Source organism: Elephantulus edwardii, unplaced genomic scaffold (genome assembly GCF_000299155.1).
Source record: "Elephantulus edwardii isolate Elephantulus edwardi_28Jun2011 unplaced genomic scaffold, EleEdw1.0 scaffold00068, whole genome shotgun sequence".
In the NCBI taxonomy this organism is placed as follows: Eukaryota; Metazoa; Chordata; class Mammalia; order Macroscelidea; family Macroscelididae; genus Elephantulus; species Elephantulus edwardii.
This window is the reverse complement of record NW_006399818.1, coordinates 12,991,008-13,007,032: the sequence shown is the minus strand read 5'-3', so window position 1 is coordinate 13,007,032 and position 16,025 is coordinate 12,991,008. Positions and strand designations below refer to the sequence as shown.

At 41.6% G+C, this 16,025-nt stretch overlaps 1 protein-coding gene across 1 annotated transcript in view; it reads left to right on the top strand.

The window, feature by feature from the left end:
* Positions 1-16,025, top strand: part of PAH (phenylalanine hydroxylase) — a 108,397-nt gene that overhangs the window by 58,087 nt on the left and 34,285 nt on the right. The window contains exons 4-5 of the mRNA XM_006888546.1: positions 604-692; positions 12,685-12,752. Coding sequence (XP_006888608.1) covers positions 604-692; positions 12,685-12,752 — 157 coding nt within the window. The remainder of the gene's footprint in view (positions 1-603; positions 693-12,684; positions 12,753-16,025) is intronic.

The following is a 16,025-nucleotide window of genomic DNA, read 5'->3' as shown; positions in this document are numbered from 1 at the left end:
CCCCTTGGCCCCATCCCCACAGCTGCATAGCAGGAGAGAGCAGTGGCGTTCTGTGTTAGGGGACATTTTGGCTTTGAAAGCCCTGGATTCACTTCCACTCTGTCCTCTCACAGAACAAGTTGCCTATCCGATGTTTTGACTGATAAGGTGTGGGAACGATTGACAGCTAACTCTCCAGCAGGTTTTGGGGAGCTATAAATTTGGAGGGGAGTAGATTACCCATGCTTCTCTGAGGCACTACCATTGACCTCACAGCTCAACTCTTTGTGGGCTTCACCACTCCATCCTTGAGAGCCACCATGAGTCAGAACTGACTTAGTGGCAATAGATTTTACACCATGATGAGTGAGAGGGAGCATAATGTTGGTATCCTTTGGAGAAAAACCTCCAGCAACAGTACTATGTTTAACATCACATTTTCTCTAAATTAGGGACAAGTGGAATGTGTGTTTGAATTATTGCAACTTGGGGTTTATCTAGGGTCCTTCTTGCACCACGAGCTCAAGCAGTGCTGATTCCCTGCTGCTGACCTCAGCACGGCATTCACCAAGCCCTGCCATCTCTCTCTCTCTCTCTCAGGAGTCTGCCTTTTCTGTGTTACAGTGCCCTGGTTCCCAAGAAGCATTCAAGAGCTCGACAGATTTGCCAATCAGATTCTCAGCTATGGGGCGGAACTGGATGCAGACCACCCGGTGAGTCCAGGCCCCTTAGCATGGGAGCCTTTCTGTCTCTCCTCTCTCCTACCTGACCCCTTTCTTGTCTGATCCTTTCAACAGTCTGCCTTCATGTCTTTTTTAAAAAAATTATACTAGTTTATTTACAAAATTCAAATACATTGTTTTTCAGACCAGATTCTTCCAATTTCCTTCATCCCCCACCCATCAAATTGTACAACCTCAGGATTAATTCCTGCCCTCCTGACCCCCACATATCCTCATTCCTCTGCTTTCACCCCTCACCCCCCTTGGATTCTCATATCCATTCTACAATAATGATTTTACACAATATTTGTCCTTGTGGGACTGAGTTAGTTCACTCAGCATAATGCTCTCCAGTCCCTCCCAGCTAGGGAATAATTTACACAGTCACTGCTCCAGTGTGTTCTGTAGTATTCCATAGTGTGAATAAACCATAATTTCTCAGTCCATTCAATTGTGGTTCAACATCTGGGCTGTTTGCATGTTCTTGTGATGGTGTCTTCATTTCTTGTTCAACAAATCTTTATCCAGTGGCTATTGTTTGCCAGGGCAGTGGATGCCAAAGTTATAAGACACTTTTTTATGTTTATGTCATTTTTATGTTTATGATTATAATTGCAGCAAACAGAAATCATAGTCCAGAAATGACGTACAGTATAAATAGATAGACAGACAGTATACATAGATAGAAAGCTAGATAGTCATCGAATGGTATGGCTCACTGAGCGGCTTTTAACTGTAAGACTGGCTGTTTAACCAAGCCCAGAGTGCATCAGAAGAAAGGCTTGGCTACTTGATTCTGAGAGCCTTGAAAACTCAGTGGAGTTGAGTCCACCTTGTGCAGAGTTCCCATGAGTTGGAAACAATTCAAAGGCAGCATGTTTGGCATTTCAGCTTTAAACACACACACACACACACACACACACACACACACACACACACACACACTATGAATGTCAGACTGTATCCAATCACAGAACATTAAATTAGATTCTTTGGGAGCATTTGGGAGTAGTAGTAAGTCCGCCAGGGGTCAGGGGCAGTAGGAAGTGGTATACCACGGGAGCTGGACCTTAATCATGAGCAGAAATTAGTCAAGTAAGCAAAAGGAGGGTAATGTAGGGCTGAGGAACAATTTATGGGAAGGTTCTGCCGTGAAAGGCTTCTAGTGCTTCGGGAATGGCAGCTGGAGTGTTGGTGTGAAGAAGAGTGTTGGAAGGCGGTAGGTTGGGATCAGAACACTAAAAGGTGCTGAAATAGAAAACAAAGGCACTTGTATTAGCAGAGGGGTGGCCGTGGAGACCTCACCCCAGCCTTGCTCGGTAGGCAGCTCGCTAAAGAACAGGTGAATTGTCACTTAACAGGTAGCATTACGTAGAAAAGAAGTAATGAAGAATGAGTTCAACTTAGAGGCATCAGAAAGGCGACAAATTTTTATAAGCAGAGACAACGTGAAAAGGAAGTGGTTGTTCACTGAAAGTGAGAAGCGCCTTTGACCCCTGCATCACCCTCCCCGTTTACCCCCTCTCCTCATATAAATTTTACTATTTATCTTTCTATTTGTACAATAATGGTATTATACCATATTTGTCCTTATAAGACTGAGTTAGTTTACTTAACATAACATTTGATTGGGTGGAGGGGGGTGGGTTGGGGAGGTGGGGGAATCCAGTGTGAGGGACAATGTCTATGAACTTTATAGGTACAGTGTAAAATAAAAAAAAAAAAATACAAGAAATAAAAAAGAAAAAAAAATCCTTAAATAACACACCAAGGGCAAGGAGCCAAGCAAATAGCAAAGTATGTTTTGTTATTCTATTAATGTGAAAAGTCCAGAGTCGGCAACTCATAGATATAAGAAAGCAAACTTTTGCCTCCTGAGGAACTGCAAGAAAATGGAGAGAGACTGCCAATGAGTTTCTTTTGAGCCTGATGAAAATGTTCCAAAAATGATTGTAATCACTGTTAACGAATCTGTGACTATTAGGAATTTTAACATTTCTAAAATAAATTTAAAAAGCGAGTGAGGAGAGCCTTTTGCTGAGCACAGAGCTCCAGCTGTCTGTCATAAACTGAGGCAGGGGACACAGCGGAGGTGACGTTCTGATGTAGCCCAAGCATACTTGGAGACTCAGAAATGAGAATTCTAAAAACAAAACAAAAAAAAAGAAATGAGAATTCTGATTCTGGGTCTTACACCACTCTTCTCCAGAACCCAGTCTATTTCAGGGGAGCAGTTGGCTGGTCAAAGGTTCCAGTCAGGGCTGAGGATGTAGAGCTCCTTCGATTGGTGAGTACTTGCAGTCAGGGGTCCTGTTGACTGATTCCAGTCAAGGATGTTGTTGCTTTAGAAATTCCCGTCAGGGATGCTGTGCTTGATTAGAAATTCTAGTTGGGGAGGTGTCTAGTCTGATGCAGCCTCATTTCCTTTGCGATCCAGCCTTCGTAGCACTTGAGACTGTGTCCTGAGGTCAGGAGAGGGAATCTCTATTTCTGAACAGAGGACTTGCACAGGGGTTTCTCACTATTCTCTCTTCTCTGAAGTGAAGGGTCCTGGGAAAGGTCAGTGCCAGCTTTGACAGTATGTGGTGGGAAGAGACACATTGTCCCTGTCAGGCAGGCTCCATTAACTTTCAATGATTTAGACCCTGCTTAGATTAGTGATAGTTTCTGGAACCCAGTGAGAGCATCTGTGTTTAGTTCTTGCTCAGTTCCCTGGAGGTGTTTATAGTGCACAAGGTGCTCTCAGGAAGACTGGATCTTCAAGACAGCTTCAGTAGTAAGCAAAGAAGTGGTTCCCATTTGATAAACAAATCCTGTTTTATAAACAAACATATTTTGGCCCTTTGAGAGTAAATGGCTTTTCTAAGGAGTCTCAGAGTGGTTCAAATGATTACCAAGCTCAGCTGCTATTTCTAAAAGGCTGTCAATTCAAGCCAATCTAAAGGTTTCTCCAGAAGAAATCCTGACACTCTACCACTGAGGAATCATTGAAAGCCTAAAGGAGCACAGTTTCGCTCTAGCTCACTTTGTTCTCCTCTTTGTTGTGTACCCTCAAACCAGATCAGACAGGGGGAGATTGCCCCTCCTTCTCCAGTTGAGCATCTGGTGGAATCGAGCTGTGCTACTTAAGTATTGCAGTGCAGCTTCTCGCCACTAGGCCACCAGAGCTCCCCAGTCATTTTTTTAAAAAATTATTATTATTATGAACTTAGAATCACTAGACTCTTAACACAGTGCTCACCAAGGTCTAAAGTTGAAGGTCTAGCTGATGGCAAAACTCCAGACTCTTTCACAGAGCCAAAGGGAGAGAGATTTCAGGGACAAAGTGAACTTTTAAAATATGAGCAATTTATGCTTGTTTTGGTTCTAGTTGTAATAGTAAAATTCCTTTTAGTGACCTTGACCAAAAAAAAAAGAAAACATGAGGAAGAAAATTAAGGGCCTCCATAAATCCAGCCCCTTATCTTTATCTGTCTGTACTAGTCTATATTTTATCCATTTCTACAATGAGTGGTGCAACCTTAAGCCAGGTAATAGACACACTTAGTGGGTAAGGGGTTGTGTTGCCAACACAAAGGCAGGAAGTTTAAATCCCCCAGCCTCTCCTCTAGAGGAAGATGGGAAATTTCCTCCCGTGTGACTCACAATCTCTGACTCCCTGCTAGAGAGTCAGCTAGGAGTCTGTTCCATCTTGATGGCATGCAACCACCACCACTACCACCAAAATAACAATGCAACACTACATAAAAGCTGGCAGTTTGGACCCACACAACAGCATTGTAGAAGAAAGGTCTGGAAATCTGCTTTCATAAAAATAACAATCCAGCTTGAAACAATAAAAAACAAAACCAGGACAAGTTGATGCACTGAATTCGTGAAGCACAAAGGTATATGCCTTCAGTATATATTACACCTCTACATAAAGACAACAAAAATGTCTCACAGCTGGCCTAGTAAACAATATCATGATTAGAGGAGAAAAGATTGAACCTGTCCAGGATTTCATTTTTCTTGGATTCACAATAAATACTTCTGGAAGGATCAGTCAACAAGTCAAATTGATTGCAATAGGCAAATACATTGCAGAAGACTTCTTTAAAGTACTAAAGAGCTAGGATGCCAGTTTAAAGAGTAAGGAGGGCCTGAGTCAGGTCAGAGGGTTTTCAACTGCTTCTATGGATGTGATAGTTGGAAGTGAATAAAGATGATCAATGGAGAATTGAAGCCTTTGAACTGTGTTGTTGGGGAAGAGTATTGCATATCCCATGTACTGCCGAAGGAACAGGTGAGTCCGTCTTGGAATGGCAGCCAGAGTGCTCCTTAGAAGCGAGGATGGAGAGCTTTCACCTCACATACTTCAGGCATGTTATCAGGAGGGCAGGTTCTTGCAGAAGAATATCATGCTTTGAAAAGCAGAGGGTCATCAGAAGAGGAAGGTCCTCGGTGAGCTGGATTAACATAGTGACTACAGCAGGGGGCTTAAACACAGACATTGTGAGGGTGGCACTGGACCAGGGAGGGTTTTGCTTATTGGAACAGAGTAGCTGTGAGTTGGAGCCAACTTCTCGGCACTTGACAACAACAACAATCCAGAACACTTGAGCGAGCAGTTCTGCTTTGTAATACACTCATCACTCTGAGTGAGAATTGACTTGAATCCAATGGATTTGGTTTTCATTTGTTTGTGGCTTTGGTTTTTCTTTTCCCTCCTCTAATGAACCTCACCAATGAGGACAGTTAGTATAGTAGGCTGAGTGTTAGATAGATATTTAAAAAAATAAATAAATGTCAGTTTGAAACTCCGTCACTATGTGGGGAAAAGGTCATCTTTCACAGTCAGCTTCTGTAGATCTTTACAGCCTCAGAAAACCCCCGGGACAGCTCTGTCCTGTCCTGTGGAATCACCATGATGGCAGAATCACGTGGCTGTCAGAGCGTTTGGAAACGTAACAAGCTTCATTGAGACTTTCCTCGTTAACTTGCTCCCAGCTCATTTCAGACCGTGGGAGAAGAGGCTAGTCTGAGACACCTGCATCTTCCTCCCTTTCCATTCAAGAGATCTAGTTGCTCAGGGGTTAAAGAACTTGACTGCCGGTCAAAGGTAACAGTTAGAACTCATCAACTACTCTGTGGAAGAAAGACGTGACAGACTGTCTCTGTGAAGACGCAACCCAAGTTCTGGTGACTTGTCCATTGGATTCCTTGAAGGGAAGAAGTAGTCTCATTGTCTCCCTGGGGAGTGGCTGGTGGGTCTGAACCATTGACCTTTGGATGAGCTGCCCAACACATAACCTACTTCTGTCAGGAGGGCTCCTTTTCCATATAGACTGCAAACTGGGAAACCATGTGGGTAGTTCTATTTTTTCCTATAGGGTCATTAAAGTCACTATGAGTTGGAAATCACTTGGTGGCAACTTTTTTTGCCCCTCTCCAAATCTTTATGACCCCTTAAAGGTTGTTGGACTGGCCTGCTACCTCTCTGAAATACTGCATAAGATCATTATTGTAGGGGAAAAAAACAGAAGGAGAACTACTAAAGTAACTATCAAAGCCCAACAGGGGAAAGAAAGGGGGACAAGGGGACAGTGGTGGGGAGGGAGGAAATCACTTAGAATAATTGAGTTTGATGGGCACAGGGGGAGTGGTGAAGGAATTAGGAAAGATCAAGTGAGGACCTGAAAGATGAGTATTAGTAGAGATGGATCAATGGTGATTAATTTTATAAAACACAATGTTTATGAAACACATGTGAATGAAGGAATGTGTGAAAAATAATGCACATGAATGAAACACAATGTATATGGGTTTTGTATGCCAAACCACTATTAAAAAATTGTTTTTAAGTTAAGAAAAAATCAAGGACACAACCCAAGGTTGTTGGCTCCAGGGTCTTCCAGAACTATGAATTTTATCATAAAAATGGAATTTATCAGGCACATGGCCCCCCCAAAAAGAGGCGCCAGGCTCTCCCTGTTCCTATCATCACTTGTCAGGTCCCAAACGTGAGCCAAGAACAAAACCGACCTGCCAGGGTGCATCTCCTCAGCCCATGGCCTCAAAGACCACGTCCTTGATGTGTGAAGTGCAAACAGACACAGCAAGGAATAATGACATAGCTGTTCTTTCAGACAGGACCCTGTGTTCCGCTCTGTCCCTGGTGTTCAGTGTGATCTCTTCTTCCCTGGCCTCTGCCCTTGATCACATGTGTAGAGGTTCAACCCGATCTCTCACATCAGGGGTTTCAAAAAGAATGAAGCAGGGAGGAAAGGCCCCTGCCTGCCAGCTTTGCAGAATGGGAAAATGAAACAGGGGAGCTGCTTTCAGCCTGTTGACACATTATTCCTTGAGACCCACACTCTTTCCTTCCCTTCTTTCCACACACATCTACTAAGTGAATAACTTTTTATTTTTATTTTATTATTGTGTGTGTATGTGTGTGTGTACTGTCACATCAGATCTGACTGGTACAGGAGGAGATTGTTCTGCCTTCTCCAGCAGAGCATCTGGTGGATTTGAACTGCACACCTTGGGATTGCAGTGCAACTTCTTGCCACTAGGCCACCAGACCTCGCCGTGAATAACTTTTAACAGCTAATATTTAAGTATGGTCAATGGGCTAAAGGCTTTACATGAATTTTCTTTCTTTTTTTAATTTCAAGAACAAAATTAATTTTCTGACCATTCTGGAGGCTAAAAATCCAAGTCAAGGTCTCAGCTCTATTGATTGTATCATTGTGAATAGGTTGTTGCTGTTGTTATGATGTCGAGTTGTTATCAAGGCAGAACTGACTCACAGCTGACCTTCCAGCTGGTTTTCAGAGGGTGTAAATGATGCAGAAGGAGAACGTCCGTCTTTTTTCCCAAGCAGCTGCTGGTAGATTCGAGCTGCATGCGTGTGGGTCGGCAGCACAGCGGCTCACCACTGTTGTTGTTATGTGCAGTCCAGCTGAGAGTGACTCTTAGTGACTCTACGGATAACAGAGCTGAGCCCTAGCCCAGCCTATGCCAACATCATCATTTCTCACATACTTGAACCCATTGCTGCAGTGATTGTGTTAATCCATCTCATTGAAGATCTTCTTCTCTTTCGTTGACCTTCCCTCTTTCCTAGCATGATGGTCCTTTCCAAGGAATAGCCTCGTTTAGCAACATGCCCAAAGTATACGAGACAAAGCTGTGCCTGTAAGGAGCACTCTGGCTGCATCTTCTTCACAATGTAACCGATTTTCTTTTGGCAGTCCATGGGCTAGTCAGTACTCTTTTCCAATATAACAACTCAAAGGCATCAATTTTTCTGTGCCCTTTATTCATTGTCCAGCTCTTAGATGCACAGAAAGTGATTGAAAAGGCTATGGGCTGAATCAAGTGTACCTTAGTCTTCAAATGGGTATCATTGTTCCTCACTGCTTTGGAGAGATCCCTGACTGCAGACTTCCTCAATTGTGTATACCTTTTGATTTCTTGACTACTGCTGCTTGACTGTGGATCCAAGTAAGATGAAGTTGTTGAAAATGTCACTCTTTTCTCCATTGATCATGGTGTTGCCCATCAGCCCAGTGGTGAGGATTTCTGTATTCTTGATACTGAGACATAACCCATATTGAAGGCTGTAGTCCTTGATATTCTGCAGCTGGCCTTTGATTTTCTGTTTCAAGTCCTCCTCATTTTTTTTTCTCATTATGAAGAAAAGTGATTCAACCGAATGTGGAAATTATCAAACAATATCATCAATATCAGATGCAAACAACATACTGTTGAAGATAATCCAGAAACAGCTAGGACGGTACGTTGATAGAGAACTTTCAGAAGTTCTAGGTGGGTCCAGAAAGACTATGGTACCAGAAATGTCATTTCTGAGGTCAGATGGCTCTTGACAGAAAGCAGAGAATATTGGCAGAATGTCTATTTGTGTCTAATTGACTATGCAAAGGAATTTGGCTGGGAATCCCAAAACATTTAATCATGTTTTTACAAAATCTATACCTAGACCAAGAAGCTGTTGTCTGAACAGTGCAGGGGAGCACTGCATGGCTTAAAAGAAAGATAAGTGTGTGTCATGGATGCATCATTTCTCCGCGCCTTTTCTATCTATATGTTGGATAATCACTGGAGAAGCTGGACTCTGTGAAGCAGCACGTGGCATCAGAATAGAAGGAAAAATCATCAGCGACCTGCATTACGCAGATGACACCACCTGACCACTTTTCCTGGACAATCCTTGAGTTCTTGGAGTTCTTTGGTTCTCTTCACTGGGCCTCTACCTTCTCTGTGTCTAATCTGCTCTTTGGATAGCTCACAAATGATTAGATCTGGGTCCTACTCTACCGGAAATTATTTCATGAATACATCAATGAAAACCCCATTTCCAAGGAAATATCTCACCTTCATTTTCTGAGTTATTCTTCCCCTGTTAACACAAACTCACTGTTCTTGAAGATTACTATCTAATATTTGGGTTGCTATTTTACACAACAACAATTGGCAATTTGATCTCTTACAAATAGTTCTTTAAAAAGCATATGACTTAAAATAGATTTTTTAAAAATTATTTCTACCATTTTCACTTATTTATAATTATTAATATGCATTGTTTCATTCATGCATATTTTGTTTTATATAATCATGTCTGTAAATTGCCTGATCAATAGTAATTAATTACATAAAACAGATCTTTTCTACTAACTAAAGTAAGGGAGCTCTCATGGCCGAATGGGTAGGAAATTGTACAACTAACCAAAATTTGCTGTCAAAGATATCTGTAAAGTGAAGAACAGGAATGTCTCTTTAAAAACCAGAGTGAACCAGGAATGAAACATGATATTTTCAATTGTTTCATATACATGTGAAGGTTGACTAAGGAAGAATGGATATTTTGGCAAAGAAAATTGAAGGTGCCACAGACTGTCAGAGGAACAAACAAGTCTGTCTTGGAAGACTTGCAAACCGAACACTTTTCAGAAGCAAAAATTATGAGCCTCGATCTCACATACTTGGGGGTGTTGCTAGGAGGGGCCAGTCATTGAAAAAGGACATATGCTCGGAAAATTAGAGGGTCAGTGAAAGAGGCAGGCTCTCAGTGAGATTAAATGACACAGCAACTGCAATAATTTACTTAAAACCAGCAAAGATTTAGGGATGGAATAGGATTGGTCAAGGTTTTGTTCTGCTGTATGTGTCACTATGTGGACTAAATGGTACCTAACAACAATACTGACATTGGAGCCTAACAGGAAAGTAAGAATGTTTCCACTTCCAGCACGGAAGTAGAAACACAGGCAAGAGCCAAATCACATGAAAGTCTGTGAAGGATTATAGACTTTAAGTTCATGTTGTTGTTATGTGCCGTCGAGTCGTTTGCGACTCATAGCGACCCTATGTACAACAGCCCTAAACCCTGCTCTATCCTGTGCCAATCACATTGCCTCTGACACACCCATCCCGATTACCCCAGTCACTGAATCAATCCACCTCATAGAGGGTCTTCCCCTCCTGCGCTGTCCCTCTACCCTACCGAGCATGATGTCCCTCTCCAAGGACCTGTCTCTCCTTACAACATGTCCAAAGTATGTCAGACGAAGCCCCAGAATCCTTGCCTCCAAGGAGTAGCCTGGTTTAACCCTCTCAAGGATGAATCTGTTTGTTTTCTTGGCAGTCCTTGGAACATTCAATACTCTTCTCCAGCACCACAGCTCAAAGGCATCAATTCTCCTTCTATCCTCCCTAGTCATTGTCCAACTCTCTGATGCATAACGAGTAATTACAAAGACCATGGCCTGTATCAGGCGCACCTTATTCTCCAGAGAGACACCGTTGCTCTTGAGTACTTTAGAGAGGTCCCTAACTGCAGACTTTCCCGTCGCAATATGTTTTTTGATTTCCTGGCTGCTGGTGCCAAGAGTGTTGACTGTGGAGCCGAGCAAACTGAAGCTGTCTGAAAAAGAGTAGTGACCTTAGCAGATCCATAATATCTAAGTTCACTTAGGCTGCAGTGGAGGGGAGGAAGGAATAGGGAAAGCAACTAAAAAAAACAGTTACACTAGTCCAGGCAGGAAACCATCATGTCTTGAATGAAGGTGTTAGCAGAGAGAATAAAGAGAAATGATAGATTTAAGACGTAAGGAAGGCAGAGTGGGTAGAAAGAGACTATTGATGCAAAGGCAGGGAGGGGAGGATTAATAAGACGGCTCCAAGTCTACTGGCATGGGTGACCACATATCAGAGTCTTTTACAGAATAAACTTCTTGGTCTTGCTGGTGGTGACCATGACCAGCAATGCAGAGTGAGTGAGGGGCTGGGATACACAGTCAGCTAGAGATTCCACAGGATCGAATGAAAGATACGTAATAGCACCAGTTTAAACCCCTGCACCCTTTACATTATCCTATCTGCAGTTGGTGGGAATGGGTACAATAAGCCTATTATTGGCTTCTTCTTGTTGTTGATTGCCATCAAGTCAAGCACGACTCATAGCGACCCTATGAACAAAAGGCCCAAAGCCTATAATTTCTCAAAGTTCATAGTTTTCAGAAGCATTAGATGATACATAAATAGCAAGATAAGAATTCTACAGAGGCTATTTTAAAATTCTAAGAGCAGAAACAGAAGCTCAGAGGTCATCCTTTTTATACACTGGGTCATACTTTTTAGATTTTTTTTTTCACCATAGGTCACAAATATGTTATTTTTTGAGTGATGATTATGTGCTCAGACTTTGGTTCAACATTTTCCCTAATCCAAGCATGCAGCATTGTAAATTATATACAATCAACAATCTCTATTTATTGAAGAACAAACTAAAGCTCCAAGAGATTTCTTGGTAGACCTCATGCTTCCAGGGAATAAATGAATGAGGATAACAATCCAGCTCCTTGCACTTTTCTTACTTAGGGGGTCTAGTGACCTTCTGGTAAGAAGCTACACTGCAATCCTAGGAGTGTGCAGTTCAAATCCACGAGGTGATCCACTGGAGAAAGATGGTCAGTCTCCTCCCATGCAGTCTACTGCCTCTGAGAACCTGCTGGAGGGTCATCTGTGGGTCACTTCTGACTCTACAGCATACAACAAGTTAATCATGGCTACTCTGCAGTTGTCCATCGTCAAGTCAGAACCGACACATAGCTGACCCTCCTGCATGTTTTCAGAGGCAGTTAAACACTCAGGAGGAGATTGCCCATCTTCTTCCCACAGAGTAGCTGGTGGATTTGAACCACGTGCCTTTGAGATTGCAGCGCAGCTTCTTGCCTCTAGGCCAGGAGTACTCCAGGCCATCGTCTTTGCAATTACTTGCTATGCATCAGAAAACTGGACAATGACAAGGGATGATAGAAGGATAACTGATGCCTTTGAACTGTGCTGCTGGAGAAGAGTATTGAACATAACACGGGCTGCTAGGAGAACAAACATGCTCATACTAGATAGGATGAGACCAGGCTGCTCCTTGGAGGCAAGGATTGTGAGTCTTTGGACTTGTTGCAAGGAGGGACCAGTTCTTGGAGAGGGACATTATGTTTGGGAGTGTGGAGGGACAGTGCAAGAGAAGAAGACCATCTATGAGGTGGAGTGATTTAGTCTCTGGGGTAATAGGGTTAGATGTGTCAGAGACAATAAGATTGGCCCAGGATAGAGAAGTGTTCAGAGCTGTTGTACATAGGTTTACTATGAGCTGTAGGTGACTCAATGGCACATAACAACATTCTGAAGTTTAACTTCAACCATGATATCAACAAAATATGGGGTAAATAACTTAGTAGATGACTACTACTATGACTTTTCCATGTTACTATCTTCTCAAAACTCCCGCAAAACAAAGTCACTCTCCTCAATATCTCACCTGTTGCCTAAACAATAAAATTTCTGAGATGAAGAAAAGAGATTGCATGCACACTTCAGGTGATCTTATAACTGGTCTCCTGTAGAAATCTGCTTTCCCCCATCCTCAACTATGCCCCATGCAGAACCAACAAACGTGTCTCTTTTCTCCTAGGGTTTTAAAGATCCTGTGTACAGAGCAAGAAGGAAGCAGTTGGCTGACATTGCGTATACCTACCGACAGTAAGTTTGTGTGTCTTGTTATGTGGAAGAGAGAAGACTTACACCCAACGTTTCACTGAGGACATGGTGCAAAGGTTATAGACTATCAGGTGACCCTGTCAGAGGGGGAGTGATGCCAAAATGACTTTCTATAATTTTTTAAAAGGTATTTGTTGTTGTTCAGTGTCTTTGAGTTGAGCACGACTCATAGCGACCCTGAAGCCTTTCTATAACTACCATTGTTTCTCAAACAAAGTTCATAGAGTTTCCAGAGGCATGTTGTTTAGGAAGTGGATGCCACTCTCGCTTGTTATTTAGCTGACATTTTTAAAAACAAAAGTGTTCTTAAAAGTAGTTATAACACCAAAACTATTTATTCATAAACTTGGCTTACATGTATGGTATTCCTACAGGGCTTAAACTCTATGCTATTTTTTTTGAACATTGTAATATGTTTATGTTACTGTCAGAGCTATCATTACTACTCAACTACAAGGATGGTTCAAATCACGTGGTTTCATCTGTGTGCATCATAAGCACTCACTTTTGTTTCTGTTGTTGCCAGTGTTTTATTATCGTTGTTTTTAGGTGCCAGTGAGTTCTGTATGATTTGTCACCATTCCGTGAACAGATCTGAACTTTGTTCTATCCTGTGCCATCCCCAATATGTCTGATAAGCCTGAGTTCATTGTTGCAGTCACTGTGTCAATCTATCTTGTTGAAGGTCTTCCTCTCTTTCTGTAACCCTCCACCATTCTCAGCCTGGAGTTCTTTTCGAAGGACTGGCCTTTCCTTACAACGTGGCCAAAATATGTGAGATGAAGTTCCACCATCCTTGCTTCTAACAAGCAACCTGGTTGTGTTTCTCTCAAAAGATAGACTTTTTTTTATAGTCACTGATTTTTGTCATATTTTCTGATGTTTTAGCTTTAATACTGTTCTATTTATTTTTTTGTGAATTTACATCAATCATTTTTTTTTTTAGGATGAAGTGGTAATTAAAAAGGGGAAACGGTGAGGGAAAAAAGGTTTCTGCTCAGTTACTAAGAATATTGCAATTGGTCATATTGGAATTCAATGTACAAAGATTGTAGAAAATGATTTTGCTGTTCAATATAAAAAGTCAACTTACTACTGTCTAATTGGAATCAGCTCATAGCTGACTTTTCAGCAGGTTTTCAGAGGCTGTAAATCACACAGGAGATTTCCCATCTTTCTCCAGAGGAGCCTATAGTAGAGACAACTGTGGGTTAATAGAGTAATTTCCTGTGGATTATACCATCAGAGATCTTTCTGTAATCTCATAAATAGTACATTTAAGCAATTGAAATTACTGTTGCTTTTGTTAGATGTTGTAAAGTATGACTCCTAGGAATCCTATGAACAACAGATCTGAACCCTGTCCTATCCTGTGCATCAGTCTCTGACACAGCTGACTTCATTACTGCATTCACTGTGCCAGTCCATGTGGTTGTGTGTCTTTCTTTCACCAACCCTCCACCTTTCCATGCATGATGTTCCTTTCCAAGGAATAGCCTCTCCTAACACCATGCCCAAAGTATGTGAGACAAAGTTTTGTGATCTTTGCCTCCAAGACAAATTAAATGCATCATTGCATTGTAAATGTGAATACCTTCAGAGAAAAGGAGAAAAAAAAAATTCTCTGTTTGACTCCTGGTAGTGGATTAGAATCATTTACATTAAAGAAGGAGTAGGTGTCAGGTGAGTCAGCCTCGGTGTTTTTCTATTTGGTTGACTTAGCAGTAAAGGACAATTCTAGCATGTGTTTCCTCTTCCGGTTTGAGATTCTAGGCTTCTATACTGTTGTAACCAAAAGAATATGGCAATACTTTTCAAATTCAACCTATATAAAGCTTATTTGGAGCCCTGGTGGTAAAGTGTGTTACATTTTAGGCTGCTAACAAAAAGCTAATATTAGCAATCTATTCACTGGTCTCTTCAAAGGAGAAGGAGGCCAGCTAGTCCTGTTCATATTTTCAACCTCGAGAACTCAGTGGAGGGTCACCAGGAATTGGAATTGATTTGATGGCAATGGGCAAAATGGATAACTTGATATTTCTGTTTAAACTCTTCTATTTGGCTCCATCTTCTTCAGTGTTTTTTAACACTTGATGAATCTATGGACTCTTCTGAAAATCTATCTAAAGCTTTGGGGCCCTCCTCTTCAACTCCTTAAAAATACAGAGAGGTAAATTAATGCAAAATAATACAGAGTCAGATTCACCTTAGTATACAAAGTGACATCTTTTTTCTAGCACTTCGATGACCTCTTTTAACACAGATTTTCCAACTGCAATGTATCATTTTATTTTTTGATGTTTTTTTCCATTGGTATTGACTGTGATTCCAAGTAAACTGAAATCCATGAAAAATTTAAACTTTCCCCCAATTATGATGATGTTGTTTATTGGTCTAGTTGTAAAGATTTTTGTCTTATGTTGAAATGTGATACATACTGAGAACTCTAAGCTTCCTTTGTTGTCTTTACTTTTTGCAAGCAAGGTCATATTATCTGAATATGTGATGCGTTCTCCTCTAATCCTAATGTCACATTCTCCTTCATATAGTCTAAATTCTCAGCAGTTAGACTCAGTCTAACTGAGTTAGTTCTCAGTCTATAAATTCCTTATACAGAGTAATAGGTTGTTGTTATTGTTATGTGCCATCGAGTTGCCTACAACTCATAACAATCCTATGTACAACAGCCCTAAACCCTGCTCAACAAACAGTTCCTGATATGTCAGTTCCTTATGTAATTTCACACTATATCACTAGTACAGTGGTATTATATCATTAGTGTGTTGCTGTTCCAGGCTGGGTTTAGAAGGGGTCGTGGTACTAGGGATATTGTAACTGATGTTAGATGGATCTTAGCTGAAAGCAGGGAATAGCAGAAGAATGTTTTTCATTGATTATGCAAAGGCGTTTGACTGCGTGGATCATAATAAACTGTGGCTGACTCTGAGAAGAATGAGAATCCCAGAACATTTAATTGTGCTAATGCGAAACCTATACTTGGACCAAGAAGAGGCAGTCATCAGAACAGAGTAGGGCAATACTGCATGGTTCAAAATTGGGAAGGGTGTACGCTAGGGATGTGTCTTATCTCCATACCTTTTCAACCTGTATGCGGAGCAGATCATCCGAGAGGCTGGGCTCTATGAGGAGAAGCGTGGCTTTAGGATTGGTGGAAGATCTATCAACAATCTGCGTTATGCAAATGACACAACCCTGCTCGCTGAAACTGAGGAGGACCTCATGCACTTACTGCAG